The 20164-nt window shown below is 37.4% G+C and overlaps 1 protein-coding gene across 1 annotated transcript; it reads right to left on the bottom strand.

The window, feature by feature from the left end:
* Nucleotides 1–1016: 1016 nt before the first annotated feature.
* Nucleotides 1017–18919, bottom strand: LOC119784317 (CD9 antigen-like). Its single transcript, XM_038286303.1, has 8 exons — nucleotides 18733–18919; nucleotides 8835–8937; nucleotides 3925–4022; nucleotides 3776–3850; nucleotides 3604–3687; nucleotides 3447–3503; nucleotides 3252–3335; nucleotides 1017–3172 (listed from the first exon to the last, which is right to left on the bottom strand). Exons 1-8 carry the CDS (start codon nucleotides 18799–18801, stop codon nucleotides 3107–3109), a joined length of 636 nt encoding a protein of 211 aa, XP_038142231.1. The 5' UTR covers nucleotides 18802–18919; the 3' UTR covers nucleotides 1017–3106.
* Nucleotides 18920–20164: the final 1245 nt, after the last annotated feature.

Raw genomic sequence — 20164 nt, 5'->3', positions numbered from 1 at the left:
CATTGGTCAAGCTGATTCAATCCTCGAGTACTGGATCTATGAATGAGGGACACATGAACTTAAAAGTTGTTTTCCCTGTTAAATTGTGTGTTTTTGTTTGATAAGTATATTTCTAAGGCACAAAGACAATAATCTGAGATTAGACATTTATTGTTCAAACTGTGAATGAGAGTTATCAGTTAACTAGCTCTGAAAAAATTGTTTAACTTCTGGTTGGAACATTTTTAATCTAGAAAAGTTCTAACTAAAAGAAAACTCCCGGTTCATTAGGGTTGTTTAAACTTTGTTTCTTAGCGCTGGTCCTCAGGGCTCACTGTCCTTTATGTTTTAGATATCTCTACTCCAGCACACCTGATTCAAGTGATTGCATTACCTCCTTGGCAGCTATCAAATGCTAAAAAAGCCTGCTAATCACCTTTTCATTTGGGTCAGGCTCGTAGAGGCAGGAAACACCAAAAACATGTAGGACAGAGGGGCCTCAGGACCAGGGATAAGAAACCCTGCTTCAAATTACCTCTATGTTCTGAATGCATTTCTGAAGCAGTTATTTCCTTTCTAAAACTGTTCATGTGGTCATGTATAAATGTTTTATATCTGTACTTTTACATGCATTATTTCACCAAAGCAAACATATTTTTGCTGTTATTCTAAGTATTAGCCCGTCTTTACATCAGAACAAGACTGTGGCTGGAACAGGACAAAACTGGGATTTCTGGCTCTTTAAACACAGGCATGTACAGAGTCCCTGTACATATAACAGGTTTCTAAATGTCCACTATAAGTTACTTTTAAGAGACCAAGATAAACAGCATAAGAGGATGCAAGTGGGCGGCTTTATGTACAGAGTACTGCACATTACCAAGCATACCATATGGATTTCCCCCTGTGCGCGTAAGAATTTTTTTTTTTTTTTGTGCCTATGTCAGTAAGAGCAGCCATAGTGACAACTGCACATAACCTCAACTATTTGTTTCTATGTATTGGAATCCCACCCTAAAATCTTTTCTTTGCTTTTCCATTTTTCCCCCAATGTTTCATTCCAGTGTTGGTGCAATCTGTTGCTGCCTCAACAGGAGTGAGCTAGAGTGGCACTTATATCAATATTGACCAGTTAGTACAGAAGGGATCAATGTTGCTGTCAGGCCTCTTCAGCCAGTATGTAGAATCATAATCTTAACCGTGATTAACTATTACAATGTCTAAGTGGATATCTTCATCAAATTATTTGATTGTTATGTACAGTTAAATGTAAGCTGACTGCATTGTTTATGCACCCTGGAAATCTCAAGACTACAGACCATCCATGCTCAAAGCAATGCCATTGTCTATTTTCAGAGTAAAGAGGGTCTAGAGGCGATTTCACAACAGAAATTGACTTTTTTATAATCAGTTAATGAGTTTATAAACCTTTTACAGAGAAGAAGTCAAAGCAGGCTAAAACGTGTCACTAAAAACCATTGCAGGTAGATTATGTTTGTTTATTGGTCAGTTAAGTTTGGATCAGAAGTACGTAAGTATACTTTTGATGCTGTGTTCTGAGCTATAACCAAAATGATTTAATCACATCATCTTTTGTTTCTGAGTAATATTTTTAAGCAAAAATATCTGAAATGAATACTGAAAGACTTTGAGAGGAGATCTTGAGGGCTTTATGCTGTTTACCCGCATGTCATAAAGCAAAACAAACCTAGCAACAGGAAGGCGTATGACGCGGCTTTTTGGTGCGTACACCTGCTAGCTATGTCGGATGATAGTCACAAATTCTTCTACAGTTTATATGAAAAAAAAAGTACAGTAGCAGCCATTCAAACTTTCCCCACTTTCCTTGATGGGCCCTTGGCTGGTCCTTGTCTGATTCCTTTTTTAAAGATCAATCTTTGTACTAAAATATTCTTTCTGTCATGATTTGTGGACATCAAGATCTAAAGAGAAGCGCCTTCTCCTTGTAAGACCCTGTAATTCAATGAAAGCGTTGAGTCAGAGTGAAAAAATCTCACTCTAGTGGCTGGAAGTTGGCTGCCATTCGACCGGCGTTTGACTGGGAAGAGCCATTTTGAATGGCTGCTACTGTACCACGCTCCTCCAAACAGTCTCTCTACTGTGTTTTGGTTTTCATCTTAGTGGAACTGTTGTGTGCACATTTACTCAAACGAAACGCACAAAGGGGAAAACAAGCCTGAGTCTGTTTTTAATGGACTAAACACCTTAGGGATAAAGAAATCCACACAGAAGGAAACGACTGCCTAAATGATCTTCTTGGTTAATTTAACACAGTTTTGTCCATAAACATCTATCCATCCGTCAATAGGGGGCAGTGTCTATTTCCAGCAATCTTTGTGTAAAAGGCAGGGGGTCGAGTCCATTCTTTTTTTCCAAATTTAGTAAAAACTTCTAGCACCATTTTGTTTTGTTTTTACATCCATTTACAAGCTTAAATGTCAGACAACAGGGTATGTTTGAACATCAATACTTTTTAACAAAACATCTTTTACAATCCAAATAAATAAAACTCAAAATCAGAAATAATTTCTTTACATTAGGTGTAGTTTGTTAAAAAAAAAAAAAAAAAGAACAGCTGACGGAGTCTGTGTACAGTACGTACTTTTTGACTCACCCATGGTCAGAAAAAGTTTTTTTAAATCAAGGTGGTAACCTCATGTAGTATGACAGTGGTGTGTGGGTTATGTGTACTTCTGTGTCACACATAAGCAAACTTAGACATTTGAACCTCATATGGCTCTCTAAGGCTCCAGTTTCCCACAGGAAAGAGGTCAGTGTCAATGGTGTGTGAAAAAGCACTGACACCGCTGTGACAGTATGTGGTTAAAAAAAATCTAGCAGTGGCCAAATGGTTAAGAGGAAAAAATTGTTTAGGGGATTGTCGAGTAAATATAAAGTTTCCTAACAAAGGTCTATGAACTCTATTATTCTATTTGGTTGTGAGCAGGAATTTAAAAACAGGTCAAAAGGAGGGAGCGGAGTACCAACACTAAGAGGAATTTATGAAACCTGTTCTACGTCTTGGTGTCTGGATGAGTGACAGAAATTGACATCTTATCCAAAGTGCTTTAGGGGATGGAGGGTGTAGATTGTTCAAAGACGGAGCTTAGAGGACCTCCCTGCTGTTGCGGATGGCGCAGCAAAGCACCATGCTGAATATCATCCCAATGATCTGAGAACCAGGGAGCAGAAGTCTGGTTATTTCAGAAGCTTCTTAAAGTATTCCTGACACTTCTCATGCTCTGACTCACCATGACTCCAGCGATGCCAATGCCCACATAACCGATGATGAAGAGTTTACTGTTGAAAAAATCTTCGATTCCTTGTTCACAATTCTAAGGAGCACAGACGAGAACAGTAAGGATTGCGTTTTCTTCAGCATTATTAGGATGTTATGCATTTAATCAGGACTCAATCATTAAAGAGATTGGAGAGGTTTGAGAGACCTTAGTGTTAGTTTCAGCATCATCACATGGGCTTGATGAAGTTCCACAACAGTTCAGCTAGACATGGGAAGTAAATCATAGGAGATAAACAATCAAACATCTTATCAATAAAATAAAACTTTAACTTATCTTAAAAGAATGTTTTTAGAAAACGTACCACTTTGTAGTAGGACAAGATCACTGTACTGTTGCTGTTTTCATTGTAAGTCTTTTTGTAGAAGCTCTGTACATCGTCAATGATCTTTATGAAAGAAGGGAATAAATATTATACACCACTGGCCGCCTGGTAAAGCCCTAAAATAAATGACTAAATCTGTGCTGACTTTTACCTTATCTTTATTTATGAATCCAAATACTCCTGCTGCCACCTCGGCTCCAAAGATGATCAGCAGGCAAGCAAAAAACTGAATGAAATAAAAAAGGGTTATTTATCCAAGCAATAATACGATAACCATATTAATTGTGGAATTGCACTCACTGAACCCAGCAGGCACTGAGATTCTCTAACAGCTCCACAACAGCCAAAAAACCCAACCAGCATTATCAGACTGCCAGCACCAATTAGTATGTACACACCTGGAACAGTAGGAAAAACATTGTTAGGAAAATAGAAACAAGATATTTGATATTGAGGAATATGGTAGCGTATATTAATATAAATAGTAAAGCTAAACATAAACTCATTCGCTACTTTATTAGGTACAACTATTGAACTGCAAAAGTACAACAACAATAGCAAACTATCAAGTTCATTATTCAGGATTTAATGTTGTTTCCAGCTAATTTTCTTACTACAACACTTATATAAATAAATAAATAAATAAATAAATAAATAAATAAATAAATAAATAAGAACATGAAGTTAAGCCAGTCGCAAATATGTTTTTAAGTTTTTTATTTGAAATGTTTATTCCCAGCACATACCTAAAATTAATCCAGACATATCTAAGAAACAAAGCTTGCGTTAATACCTGTAATTAGTTTTCATATTTTCTGGTATATTTTTTGTTTCTTTTGGTTACTTTATTAATTAGACAAACATATAGCAGCATTTTTTGCAGATGTAAACAAACCTTCCTGCAATTGTCAATCTTGATAACAGATGGAAGGATAACTGAATATGAGTTGGATCTGCAAAAATAATAATGTGCTTTGCTGTTATTTAGGCTTGCTAGTGGCTGCTACTGGAGTAACACGCATAAATAAGCTGGCTGATATTTTTTTTTTTCCATTTTTGTGCAACAGTATGTAAGGCATATACATTGCAGCTCGCTCAATTTGCCATCCATTGTTAATGTTTTCTTTGACTTGTTCATAATTGTTTTTTCTTTTAAATTAACACTTGTGTAACATTTGTTTTTATTATTTTATTCTATTATATGAACTGAGAAGGCAGCACAAATAGGGACGGATGTCAAATAATCGGCATCAGCCTAAAAAAGAAACATGTATCTGTTGATCTTTAGCTTTTATGCAAAAAACTGCTTACAATTGCTTCATTCAGTTTAGTAGTAATAATAATAATCATTCTCAGCTCACTATTAGACTGGCAGTCATCAGAGGAAGAACTTTTGAGGTTATTTTTTAAATAACTCTGCTGCTACAGCAAGCCACTGAAAAAAAAGGTAGCAAAAAGGTGGATTGCTGTGAGTTAAGGTCTTTAAGCAACTTAGACTGTGGTGCTGTTGTTGTTTTTGTCAGGTGATCTGGCTGGAGGATTTCAGAAACTGGTAATCTATGGGGATTTCTCTCAGGTTTACAGATAATTCTCGGAAAATAAATATTCTGTGTCTAATAGCTACAATGCCTGTTGCTGCTGACCAAAAATCTCTCAATGTTCCAAACCAAAATTGCCTCCTCTGTTGTTAGGGGATTCCAATCTTAAGATTAATTCAGATCTGCAGGAAAGCAATTCCTAAACCAGTTTGAAATCATGGGACTTAACCTCCATAACTGAATTGAGAAACATGAAAAGAATAGAACACTTTTGACAGAAAAGACTGAAGTCCAGATGTTTATTTTACCTTGTTTTTGAGTTACTATGATCTAGATCACAGCTAATCTTCACCATCACATATTGATTTAAGAAAGCTACCAGCAGATGGCAGCGCAGAGTAAAGAATTTGAGCTAACGACAGTATCTCTAGTTTCAAGAACTGAACCAGGCTTTCAAACTCTCATTAGTCTTTAAGGTGCTTCTCTACCAGATGCCTTTTTAGGACTTTATTCAATTAGAGAACTTTTTAAGAAGTGTCCTTGTAAACAGTCTGATTTGCAGGAGGCTTAATCTGGTCTGTTCATAGCCTTTTGATGCCTTTTAGATTCTCTAATAACCCACTTATTAAATAACAATCATATTAAAGTTATAAATATATCCATATATGAGAGCCTGACAAGAATGAAATGTTAGAGGCTGTTTTGAGACAAAAACTTCACAGAATAGAATAAGGGAAGATAACTGATTGCTTTTTTCTAATACTTTCTTCCATATTTCTGATGCTAAATGATCCAATTTAGGTCTTTTTCTTAACATATAGAAAATATGTTAAAGGCATGCCCATGTTTTAAAAATTGATTTTCGATACAATGTTATGTCACAAAAAAGAGTTCATGGGGAGTATATCACTGAGCCAATGAGGCCTAACAACTGTTAGGGACTCTCAGCTGTGCCTACGAGGACATGCCACTCCCTGTCCAAGCTGGGTGTAACACTACAGTCTGGCAAATCATAATCAGAGCTATACATCTTAGATTAAACTGTTGGGATATCTCTCCCAAAGACAGCAGAGAAGACACACCTTTAAGTTATTATAGGATTCGTAACAAACCTTTTTAGCTAAGTAAGGGTAGTCTACAATTAACGTAAAGAAGCAGTCCTGAAAAAACGATTGAGTTTGTTAGATTGCTGTAATCACTCACATTATTGAGTTGTTTACAAAATGTAAATTGCAGTGCAGTAATTTTTTTTGTCAGTCCAAAACTACTCTAAATATACTTTTCTTTCATTTTCTACCATATTTTCTTTCATTTCTTTTCTTAGCTCTTTATTTGTAGCTAACTTCAGCTTTGCTTTCCCTGCAAAAACTTCTTTCCATGGATACTTTTCAGTGGCTGTTCTGCTGTCTGTCTCTTTCTTTCCATCTGGGCAGAGGCAGCTTTAAAGGTGGTGTGCAGGCCTGTGGTTTTCCCTCATGGATTTTCAGTATGTGTACACCGCTCTCTCTCTCTCTCCATGGTTTCACACTCATCTTTTGAAAAAAAAGTTTAATATTCTAAAACCTTGAAAAGCACATTGGTCAATGGAAAAAACAGGCTTTGCAAAAGAGGAATACTTAATATTTGACTTGATGGGCTGGGTCTGGGTATTTTGCAGTCTCTAAAAAGTTTTCTTCATGAGTTCGTTTATTTAGATTCATCATTTCTTATCCACTCTGAGCAGCTACTTTGTCCACATTAAAAGAAAGAAGCATCCCCACAGCATGACTGTGTGACCACCATGTTTCATTCTTCCTTATTGTGACTCATACATCACAGGTGACAAAGTTTGACAAGGTTCACTGTTGGTTTCTTTCCTAAGTGGCTTTCCTTTCGATGTTATTATGGGCTTCCTGAGTTCTGTGCTGATTAACACTCTTTTTTGGCTTTGGCGGTTTGTAGTTGTTCCACATGTTTGCTTCTTATGCGGTATTATACAGTGCTTTCTGAGATGCTAAGATTATGGGATATTGTCTTACAACTTTTTCCTACTTTAAAGAGATATTATGTACATTTTTACCAAAAACTACCTTTAAAATAGCCTTTTTATTTGAGCCATTATGACTAAATCATCATTTGATGAGCAGACTGACACCTCACTAATTCAGCGGCGATGCATCGGCAGATGTGACGTCAAGCGCGTCCATGTTAATTAGGTCAGAACTAGAAAACAATCAAAGCCTTATATTCAAGATGAATTTTGTGGATACTCAGAAGAGACTGCCATCCAGCCCAACTCAGGCACCAATGGCAGCTCCAGGTAAGTTGAAAGAGTAGACAAAAAGGGGAAGAGTACTGCAGTACTGTATTTTGGCCACAGGTGGTAGTATCATTAGGAAACTCTCATTACTCTTTAAGGGCAGATTATACTTCTGCAACCGCACACATCAGATGTTGTTTGTGTCTGGTCATGAACCAGTTTTGCTGGTATGCTTCTGCAACGTCGGTCTGGGATTTCTAGGGACGCAACAGTTTCCCGCCAAAGCGCTAGGGGAAGCCTATTCAAGAACTCGTAAGAACTTTGGCAGGTGGTCACGAGAACTTCAGCGGCGCCGGTGGGAATGTTTATTTTCCAAAACAACATGTCTGAGGCATCATACAAGTGGTTGTACTTCCGAACCTACTCGATCAACCTTTCGTCGTGGTTATTCGGGGCGACAGTGGCGTTGGATGTAGGAGTTTGCCCTGAAATCGGTTTGACGGTTCAAGCCCTGACTCCGACTTTCAGTGTCCTTGTGTCCTTGGGCAAGACACTTCACCTGCATTGTCTACTGATGGTGGTCAGAGGGCCCGGTGACGCCAGTGTACGGCAGCCGCACTTCTGTCAGTGAGCCCCAGGGCAGCTGTGGCTACAATGTAGCTTGCCACCATCAGTGTGTGTGTGTGAATGGGTGAATGAATGTAGTGTAAAGCGCTTTGGTCAAGTCTCCTGACTTGAATAAAGGCGCTATATAAGTACATGCTATCTATCTATTTTATATTCATTGTTATTATTACTCCTCAGTTTTTAAAAATGGCGTGCTCCAGCACCGAATATAGAAGGACGACCACACAAACAGTCGCAAAGGCATACCAAGGACCAATCACCGCTGCATTTTGTCTTTGCACTTCCGCTTGAGGTCTGCTTGGGTTTGCGACCGTCTGACGCGTAGTCGTCGTCGCGGGGGGCGTGGTCGCACACAGAGACTGCTTTGACGGTTGCAGAGGCTATGTGTCAGAAGTCTAAATTGGCCTTTAGACTTCATGACCTTAAGGAAGGTTCATTTGTCTCAATCAAGATATCTTCTTTTTAGGAGAATTACAATAAATGAGTGAGGAAATATATGTAACCATATAATCTCTGATCTTTATGAAAAAAGAACAATAAAAAACAAAACAAAAGTGGTTATGGATACTGTTTTCCAGGACAATATACACAAATAAGATATTTTAATCATTCAGATTTAGTAAATATAAACAACAGATATTTCATCAGCAAACCGAGGAAGAAAAAATGTAGGTCTGTGGAACAATTTATAATACTAGGGTTTCATAGAGAAGAAACCTTTTCTTTTTTGTACTGTTCAACTTGTAATGAATTAAAGTCGTATTATAAGTAGAGTAGAGTAAGCTAAGGTTTAACTAGGCACTTACCAAGGAAAAATGTATATGGAGCGTCTTTGTCATCAAGAAGAGAAACAGTCTCAGGGTCAAAACGCAGCCAAAGTCCCACTGCCAGAACAAATGAGCCCATTAACTGAAAGGAAAAAGAAACATAGCAGCATCTGTTAAACTGTATAGCATAAACTTTTAAAGAATTATATCTAAACATGTTGTGTTAAAGTATTGAGGTGTTAAATTATAAAAACATCCTTATAAAAAAAGGACACAAGTGGTTCTCTATTTGTTTCTATTTGAACTTTTCTTTTAAATTAGTACTTTACTGTTTTCAGAGTTATAAATTGCTTGTTTTATCCCTGTTCTCCACTTCTTAAAGAAATGTCTTAACTGTCCTCTTGGTTTACTTATCATTTTACAAACATAGCTATGAGTAATAAGACGGGGTGTTCAAATCTGGCGGTCAGATTTTTTGGCCGGTTACATCCTAGTGCAGCGCGGTTGCCTGTCCCGATTCAACAACTCTTGTAAGCGACCGACAAATGCAGCCTTCTTTTCGTCCGGTTGTAAAGATGGGTCCGGTGTATCCTTCGTACCATTGGGGATCCCATGATTCATTGCGAGTCCAAGCAAGCCCACTGCTTCGTGCATGGAAACGGCAAAAAACGGTTTTGAATATTGAAAATACAGTCACATATAATACAAGTATGAAAATAGTTTTGTCTTAAATTAATGAAAATAGTTGTTTTAAATGGTTATTGGGTCATATATGTGATGTATAATGTTTGTTTTATTGAAAGCTTTTATCTGTCCTTTTTGCAATTGGGTTTGGCTGACATTTAAGCACAGATTCCAATATCTGTGCACCGTGGGGTCTATGTATAAATCTTATATTTGCAATGTACTGCTGCTGAAGCTCCACAAAATATAATTAGCATACAGAAAAGTAGTGAGAAGTTTTCATCCATTCTTTGCCTGCTTTTATCTTTAAATGTCACAGTTGCTAGGCGACAGAGTGTATGGGCATAGTGAGGGGCGGTGACAGCCGGAGAAGGCTGGACCTGTTTGAATCTACAGCTGAACTCTTCCGGCCTCCTAATTTTTATGGCCTTCAAAGGACCCAGTCCAGGTAGACCAGGTTCTTCTGAGGATGCAGCCGCCCAAACAGAACACACCAAGAGAGTGTGCACAGGCCAGTTAAAGATGACTTATGATTGGTTGTTTTGGACCAAAACGAAACAGTGTGGATTGGGAGACATAGAAAAACTGAACTAAGGACTCAATTAATTCTGGCAGATGATACCTTAAGTAGCGGGGAAAACAGGTGAAAGCAGTAAAACAAACCAGGAATGAAGGTGAAGAGGATTAACAAATCAAGGAAAAGTTTTCTAACAGGGAAAAACATAAACTGAATTACAAACATAGCTATGAGTAATAAGACGGTGTGTTCAAATCTGGCGGTCAGATTTTTTGGCCGGTTACATCCTAGTGCAGCGCGGTTGCATGTCCCGATTCAACAACTCTTGTAAGCGACAGATAAATGCAGCCTTCTTTTCGTCCGGTTGTAAAGACAGGGACAAACATAAACTGAATTACAAACATAGCTATGTGTAATAAGACGGTGTGTTCAAATCTGGGACAAACATAAACTGAATAGAGTCCGAAAAACCAGGAATCATGACCAGAGAGAGCAAAGACCAAATCAACTAAAATGCACGAAACGAGAAAAAAAAAAAAAAAGAAAAATACACAAGAGAAAGAAGGTACAAGAAGGTTTTAAAAGTCATAAACTGTAACAGTGAATGAGCCGCCTATAGAAATGATGTGTTTGAATGTTGTGGATCAACAGTGTCTTAAGTAAGTAAATTAAGCATTAATTAATCAAGCATTAATCAACCATGTTGTTTGCTTCCATATCAAATTGATAAAAAAGTAAGACCAAAACATCCTATGACTTTTACAGTAGTAGACCTGGGCACACCAATTCATTTAATAGTTTTAAAAGAAAGAGCCCCACATATCCTGAGCTTGTTTATAAGAATACAAAAACTGTAGATAATGTAATCAGAAGGTTCTGCTTATTTTACCTTCTTTTCTAAAACACAGCAAACAAGCAAGACCACTGTTATGTTCCAAATCACACTTCCACAGAAATCAGTCCACTTTGCTTGTCAGTTAAAATGCTGCATGTTTAATTAACTATTGAGCTGGGGAACCGAAATATGTGACGATAAGAATCTTTTTTGGGATTTTTTACAAATACAAAAAAATTTTGGCCATATGGTTTAGCTTCAAAGTTTTGACAGTTGTCTGCTTTGTTTACCAAAAATGAAAAGCAGAAAAAAAGGATAGTAGGGTATAGATTTTAGGGCAAATATATATATATACATATAGTTTTCTTAAAAAGAACATTGGTGTCAAAACAAAAGCTCAAAACCTGTTACCCAGCTTCCCTTGCAATGCATCTTTCTTCTTTCATCAAAAGATCTTAACTTTACAGTTTGACCAAAGGAAAAAAGTGCTTACCGTACATTATCCAATTGTCAAAAATGTCTTTTATTGATCCGAGAAGCTTTCAGTGGCCTCGTAATTAGCTTCATCTCTAAGAGATCAATGTTATGAGGTTTTAGTAATGACTTGACCAACAGCCTCAGAGGACAATTAAGTCTAAGAAACATCCAAACAGCATGTTGCCTTTGTGTGCACAGAGTGGTAACTTGATTTGAAAATGACTATAAATGGAGAGTATTCAGAAGTGCTTGTCACATGATACATCCGTGTCCCAGATACAATATTTAGGTAAACCACTGTTTGGGTGACTGGTTTGAGAGTCATCCAGCCTTTTCAATTCATTTAAGACAAATACAGTCAAGCAAAACTACCAAATTTATTTTCCTTTGACATCACTTGTTTACTCACTGTGCTCTAGCTTGGCCTGATCCTTTAATTTTACTTGTCTATGTTTTGTCTCATGTCTTTCATCTTTTCCTTTCTACAATTCTTTCCCTGCTGCTGATCCAGATCCACAGGTTGTATTTCAAAGCATTTTTCTGAAGTAAAGCCAGTATATTAGCTGTAAAGCATCAGAAGAGGACAGGTGGTGGGAAGCCGGTCCTCCCAAAGTCAGGATTTAGTGTCATGCAAGGTGATGTATGGGAAGGCTGAGCTCTTGGTGCTCCAGGATTACCAGGTCCAAAGTGATAAAGCACAGCGAAGTAAAGGCTGAGGATCTTTAGATTTACAGAGCATGCTGGATTAGCGTAGGGGCAGAGTCTGGATTATTCCAAGAAGATCTGATAGTGAGAAGAATCACTGAGATATTGTAGAGTGTCCATTGTGTTTGTTATAAAGTACATGCGGTTTGTATGTGCTTGGTGAAAAAGCTAAACCAATGCTAATGCAATTGCAATTATTTTTAAAAGCCTATTCAACAGCAAAAGAAGTGATTTACTAAATGCATTCCCAACTCTGGCACTCAGGAGCCTGACTATCCCACAGGTCCCATTAACACCCGCTCTGCTATCAGACCTCACTGCCCCGCCCCACCCCACTTTAACCTCGCGTGGCTCTCCCTCCCTCCTCCATCTCCTGACAACACCACACACCCCCCTTCATCAACCCCATCTTATACAGCCCCTCCTTTTCAATCTCCCCAGAGGACAAAGACCCACTGTTGTCTCTCACTGACTATGCTGTGCCCAATGGAAGTGAAAGAGGCAGACACATTGACAAACAACAGTCATTACAAAGCTCATCATCTTTTTTCCCCATTTGCCTCCAAACACAAGGATCTTTTTACACCAAAACCTAACCTCTGTCCCATTGCATGTCTGAATACTGTATTACAAGGTGGGGGTGTAAATCTTTTAGTTGAAGCTTTATTGAGCCTCTTTTTATAGTTTAAAGCAATGGTTTTAATATGGTAGTTGTGGGTTGTTTTGTTGTGAGGGGAATTTCCATGAGAACATTGGGGTCGGGGGGTGGGTAGCAGAGTTGGGACAGGGTTGTGGTCTTGGTCAAAAACAATCTGTGGCACAAAGTCTGGGGGAAAAAAGAAGCAGCAAGCTTTACTGTAAATTAAGGCAACATGTCTGTAAATATCTTTAAAGCAATCCACGAACAATTTCAGCCTGTCAAAAATATCCCTGTGTTTTTTACATGTGGGGTAAACCAGTAAAGCAGCATATTAAAAAATGATGGGCAGATGGAGAATGTAAATAGAGATGAGATAATTATGGGAGGGGGAGTAAATCCCATTGTAACTGGTGACAGGCAGGGCAAAGTCTCTCATTGAGGCCTCCACCAGGTAGTCCTGCCTGTTTGGAGGGCTGCTCTTGGCTTAGCAACAATTATAATGTCAGTGGGTGAACACTGTCTGCAATTCAATTTATGGTAATTTGATGGGCCAACTATGAGCAAAGACAGTGTTGTGACAGTACAAACTACAGACACTAAAGAAAACATCGTATTTGAATGGAAAGCAGCAGCAGAGTCGTATATTCTGGTTATTGTACCGTATAGTATAAACCTTCAGGCTATTTATTAACTTTTTGTAACAGGTTTGACTTGGTTTAACTACTATGAATCACAAGAGAGGGAAGGATTTGCAGAGTGCAAGAATAACTTTTGAAATTTTTGTTTTGTTAAATATAATAATGTGATGAAAAAACAAGCAGTACTCAAAATCTGCACAGCTGCATCCTTCACTAATTCTGCAGCTTTTATCAGGGCAGCAGTATCAAACCCAGCTAGTCTGTTCCTGTACTTGACATACTGAACGCTGAGGCAAAAAAAATTAATAATAAGAAAAATATGGGTGCACCTTCTAATGAGCTACACACCTATAACATTAAGGAGAGGCTTGTTGTATTTCAGTGCAAGTATTGAATGTTTGAATGGTAAAAAAACAACACAAACTAAAGAAATCTGACAAGTTTGTTGCAACTGATTTTAACACAAAACATCTCAATGCAGTTTAATATTTCACAGACATGGCAGTGTTGAATTAAAACAAAACCAAAAAAATTAAACCAGATGTAAAAACAATTTTGTTTCACTGAACTTTATGAGATTCACAAACAGACTTAAAGAAAAACCTGATTCTGTACATGTAATCCTAATTGGCATATTAAAGACAGAAATTTTAAACATTGGAGTCTGTTAAACAAGTAATTCATCAGTAGTTATTCATCAGACAGCTACTTCTACAGCTTTTGAACAAAATGCACCGAATAAAGTGTCCTTGAACCGTTTACCACACAGGTTTAATTTTTGACTAAAGAAATCAATAAAAGGCGTGCTGTCATTGCAAAAGAGAAAATACTGATGCAAAACAAGTGGTCTGTTTTCCTTTAACAGTTTTTATCACCAGCCTCTATCACAATCTCACAAAAACAGTGCGACAAAGCGAGCGCTATTCTAAAAGGTCATAATAAAGTGAAAATAATCAGTAACCAACACGCTATGTTGACCTTCACCTTTAATTTGTTTTGTTAACAGTCTGGGTTGCTATGTGGCAACAGCTTTCAAAGTCATCAGATTCTACTCTGCATTTATGGTCTCACAAGGTAGTTTAAGCAAAATTGCAATTTTACATACACTTTAAATCACATAAAACAACATCTTATCATCTCTGCCTCTAAATGGGAATGATCTTGTGATCATATACAGATGGTTGTGAAATGAAGGACTTAAGCACAAGATACAAGAAGAGGCTGAATAAATTATTTGCGCTTGTTGCAGTTTTTCATTATAGCCTATTGCCATTTTTTTTTCTTTTATCTTTATCTAAATTATTTCCACTAAAGGAATATGTTGGTTCCCATATTGCTGTGCAATGGGGTCCTTAAAAGATATCATTAAAAACATTTGTTTTTATTTTCTGTAACAAGTTATGAAGCCGAAAACTGTATTGCTGTTAACATCTAGTACCAATTCAGACTGCCTGTGCTATAATCTGTAGTTAGCTTGAAAGGGGTAGAGACTAAAATATAATCTATTGTTCTGTTGATGAAGGTTTACAAAAATGGGTTGGAGGTGGTACAGTATGCCGTATATTTTCTGTTGTTCGTTCACTTTTTTGAACCGGTAGAAAAAGCAGCAACTGTCCAAGCAAGGGCCGGAAACTGTCTGGCAGCACCACAATAAAAAAAAAAAAAGTGCTGACAGCCCAAATGAACCAACAAACCGACACTGCAAGGTGTGTCCCAAGTCAGACTCACCTTGACTGATTGCAGGAAGGTGAACACGTGCTACTGCAATGTCACAATAGGTCAGTCTACTGTGTTTCTACTTTTCTAGAAAAACTGATAAATGCTCCTTATGTTTTGGTGGTTTGCCATAAGTAAGTAAGTTAATTATAATTTGTGCTTAATTAAGCCTATGGTTAAGGCTCCTGATACCAAGGAGAAGATATGATTGACAACATAGTGATACATAGTCCTAATTTTGGGAAATCTAAACATGACAAGTATGCTGTATTCATTTGGCGGAATATTGCACTAAAAATATTACAAAAGAAAGCCAAGTACGTCAATATTAAACCGCTGGGAATATTAAAAGTAAAAAAACTGCAAGCCTCTCTGGAATGTGACTCTGTTATCATACTGATCTGTTTTATCTGTATCTGGGTCAAATTCCAGCCAACTGTCCCTGTTTTCCCAGTGAGCGTGCAAACATGCGCTTAAATATCTCTCTCTCAATCTCCTACTGACCCTCTTTTTTTCTGCCACTATACTTCACTGTCCTCATCCTCTTGATTTTTGTATTGCTTAAAGTCCAACCCCTTTTCAGTCTCACAGTTGTAGATCTATCTCTCCCAGAATGTTGCCTGTATCCACACTTACGTATGATAAACCAAAGATAGCTCTGTGTGGAGATGGAAGAGGCAGAATGACCGCTGGGACACAGCGAGTCCGCTGCATTCATGGATCTGACAGGTGCTGCTGCTGTTAAGCAGAGCTGAGGCAATATATAGAAATTGTGCTATTGTCCTTTGGTCACAATGGATTCATGTTGAGTGTGCACTCAGCCCCTTATCCACTCTGCAGATGCATGTTAGAGAGCCTCCCTCTCACACACATACACAATACACTCAGGTTATGTCACACTATCCTTACCGGGACCTTCCATTGACTTTCATGCATTTCATATTATTTTCTATAACCTAACCCTAATCATTACCAATATGTGCCTAACCCTAAATATAACCTGAACTGAATTTACACGTTAGTCCTAAACTTAAACCCTAACCTAAGAAGGCAAGTTTATTTGTGTAGCACAATTCAGTACAAGTACAATTCTACGGCAGCAACTAACGATTATTTTGCAAATCGATTTAACTGTCGATTATTTTTTAAATTAATTAAGTTAATTAAATACTTGGATAGCCAAAGGTTTCCTAAAGAAGATTTTTTTGAAATTAAAGCAGGTGAAACTAAAACTTTTCCGTTTGAGGGGTTCTAGTGAGCATATTGACTGGCAAAAATATTTTATCTTATCTTAAACGCAAAATGTTTACTTATATATATTTTAGGGGTGGAACAGTTCACAAAATCCACGGTTCGGTTCGGTTCACGGTTTCGTGGTCACGGTTTTCGGTTCGGTTCGGTATATGTTAATTGTTACACCGAAATCCCATAAAAATTAATGAAATTAATGAAAAAATCCAAAAAAAAATTTTAATTGTAATTCTCTTTAATGATCCGCGGAAACCCTGGATCATTTCCGCATGTTTTGCTGCTTTGAATTTAATCATCTCGCGCATGCTCTCTACCATCTCCAAGGAGCTCAGAGCGGAGCGGACGGGAGCCACAGCGGAGGCTGTAGGCTCCGCTGTGGCGGTCTGGAGCGCAGCGGAGCGGAGCAGAGCATGACGGAGTATGTGGGATTTCGGGGTTAGCATGACATGTTGGTCATGTTGCTGTTAGCATAAACAAAACGTGCTGCACAATGCTTGCACACTGTTGCACTTTTATCCACAACTTTCTTTCCGCCGTCATCGTAGGTCACTCTAAATGCAAAGCGGTCCCATACAGCAGACCTATAAAGTGCTGCTGGCGCGTCTTCCAACTCCTGTTCTTTCCCACTCGCCGTACCCACACAATTCTCAACGACAACTGATTTTTTTCTGCTACACCAGGCTACGCTGCTTCGCTTCTTCTTCTTGTTTACTACTGGTGGTTGGCTTTGGTCGCAGTACCGCCACCTTCTGCTCTGGAGTGTACACGCTTCGCCTATGAGAAAAAGGAGCAGCGCATGAACCGAACGAAACACACGCGAATCGAACGAACAGTTCGGACAGTTTTCATAAACCGTTCCATCCCTAATATATATATATATATATATATATTTATTTTTTTTTTTTTACTATTTTGGTACAATAACTACTCTAAGTGAAATGCTAAAAGCATATTTTACAGTCTCTATACTCCATTTATCAATTGATTGATTACTAAATTTGTGTACCTTTATTTCAGTAATCGTTTAATCACGATTTATCCGATTAATTGTCTCAGCCCTAGACAATTCAAAGTGCTTCACATAAATTAAACTCCTTAAGAAGGGAACTTTTACTTATTGGGACCAGTTGAATGGTAACAGATGTAACCCACACCTACATATAAACATAGATGAATTTTTGTATTTAATTTATATTGTCATAATTTTTTTCCTCAATGTCCAGTGAAAAAAAATGCTTTAATGTTCTTTACTGGGATCTTTGGTTTTGATCTTAATGTAGATCAGAATAAAAAGCCTACTGTGTCCCCTATTTTAGCTCCTTCCACAGGTTCTTATGACATTCTCTATTGGACCAATCAGAAATTGTAATACTATCTATAGTATGAGGAAAAATGTTGGATAAAGGAAGAGAATATTGTAGTTATTAATCTACCAGGGGCAGCAATAAACAAATAAGGGCTTATATGCAGCCCAGTAACCAGCATTGAGAATACCGAGGTCATGTCCTCTAAATTTTTTTTTTAATTTTTTAATTTATTTTAGGTTGGTGTAAAGATCAGCATGCATTCTCACTTTTATAATAATAAAGTCCACAATATATTATTGCAACTCATTTGATTAATTTAGTGGGCCATGCATATGCATGTTGACAATAATAATAGTAGTAATAATAATTCAATAATAACAATAACAACAACAACAATAATAATAATGATAGTAATAATAAAAATAATGATAAATCAAATAGCAAATCAAATTATCTAATTTTGGGATTTACCTCTCTTTATTCACGTTTCCAAAAATATATTTTAAAAAGTCACCATATTAGGATGTGTTTTTTTTTTTTTTTGTCAAATAAGATTTATCACAATATTTGAGCTCGATACTTCAAAAATCTTGGTTACGGCCCTGCTTATATGCATACATGATGTTTTATTATTTAGAAATATATTTAAAGGGAGGAAATGATATTATATGGAGAGAAAGCAATGGCTTAGCGTTTATGAACGCACCTGTTTTTGATGAAATAAGTAAAAGTGCGCTCCACCTCGAGCTGCTTCCATTTAAAAGAGGAAGTGTTGCGTTTGCATCGCCACTTTATCAGTTTGTTGCTGAAGCGACGTGGCGCGGAGGAAGCGCAGCAGTTTGTTTTCCATGCCCTGTTTCAGTCTCTCCCTCTGGCTTTTCATTCAGCCTCCCTTTCAGAAACACACTTCCCGGGGAAAAGGAGGGCGGGTTTTTCTTTTCCTCTGTGGAAAATCTGATTTATGCCCGGTGAGCCAAAACTAAAAAAAAACTCAGACTGTCACCGTTTCTGCGCAGCTCAGTGAAACTACAAGAAGCGTTGTTAAAGCATCTTCTGAAACTCTAATCTGATGCTTAAGGTGACTCGATTCTATTGCCACACTGTTGCACTTGCTCAACTCGCATCTCTTTCATCCTACAGCCCAGCAAACATGCGACAATCACTCACCCAGAATATAAAGTTGAAGATGAACAAAAGGTACTTCACGCATTTCATTCCGCCCTCTACCTTCCCCATGTCGGCTGGATGTTGGTATTTATCGGTGCAGAAAGCTCACACTGAGGAACAAACGGTGACAATAAGCTAACGGACCAAACGAAAGCAATGATCTCTCTCTCTCCCCCCTTCTCTCTCACCCACTCTCTCACCCTCCCTCTCTCTCTAATCTTTCCAGACCGCCCCTTTCAATACAAGGCTGCCTGAGGGGGGTTAAAACTACTCAGACCTCGTTCTTGGTTGGCCAACCTACAAAGAGGATTAAGGCAACTGAAAAAAATTTAAAGTTAACAGTTTTTTAAATTTATTTCAGTATAATTTGCGAACAAATTGAGAATTCTGACTGTAATCTCAGATTTCTGACTTTTTTCTTACAATTCTGACTTTAATCTGAGAATTCTGACTTAAATGTCAGAATTCTGACTTTTTTCCCCAGAATTCTGACTTTAAACTCAAAATTCTGACTTTTTGCTCAGAATTCTGATTTTAATCTCAGAATTCTGACTTTAATCTCAGAATTCTGATTATTCTCTGATAATTCAGACTTAAATCTAAGAGTTCTGACTTTTTTATCAGAATTCTGACTTTTTTTCCCTAAGAATTCTGACTTTAATCTCAGAATTCTGACTGAATTCTGACAGCTAACAAACATGTTGGCATCAAGCTGTAGCCATGTCTGTTTTAGAGACTAAACCAGCTCTCTTATTTTAATAACCTTCTACTCTTCCATTAATGAAATAGCATCACTCGGGACCCCTCGGCACGTAAAAAGTTGTGCACATGTACATTAAGATCCAAAATTCTGAGATTAAAGTCAAATTTCTGAGGTTAAAGTTAGAATTCTAAAAAAAAAAGTCAGACTTCTGAGATTAAAGTCAGAATTTAGATTTTTTTACCCATATTAAACTGAAATAATATTTAAAAATGAAAATAATCCCTTTTCCGTACCAAACAACATATTTTCCATTAAAAAAAGCAAACAAAACAGAAAACTCTTTTTAAAGAGCTTTCAAATTGCATCCTTTATACAGACCCCCCAGCAAAAAACAAATTTAATATATATAATGTATTTCTATAATTTAAAAAAATACAAATTTTAATTTCATTTAAATGACATGTCGTAAAGCTTGACCAGGACATAGATGACTAAGAATCTTCACAGATACATTTATCAAAATTGGTTGTTATCTGCATTCAAACTTTTTATTGAATTATAAAAGTGATGGTAAACTGATTGGTTTGCAATCACACATGGAGTACAAGGAAAAGCCGTTTTAATCTTTCCGTCAAAGATAGGCTCTGTGTATGCCCCTTAATGCTCTATCTGTCCGGTTCTTTTCCCTGAAAAGAGATAACTTGGGACAAACTCTTTAAATAACACTTC

The sequence above is a fragment of the Cyprinodon tularosa genome, unplaced genomic scaffold, assembly GCF_016077235.1.
Source record: "Cyprinodon tularosa strain WSP-4 unplaced genomic scaffold, ASM1607723v1 ctg223, whole genome shotgun sequence".
NCBI classification, from domain to species: Eukaryota; Metazoa; Chordata; class Actinopteri; order Cyprinodontiformes; family Cyprinodontidae; genus Cyprinodon; species Cyprinodon tularosa.
The sequence above is the reverse complement of the archived record's forward strand: the minus strand, read 5'-3'. Positions and strand labels throughout refer to the sequence as shown.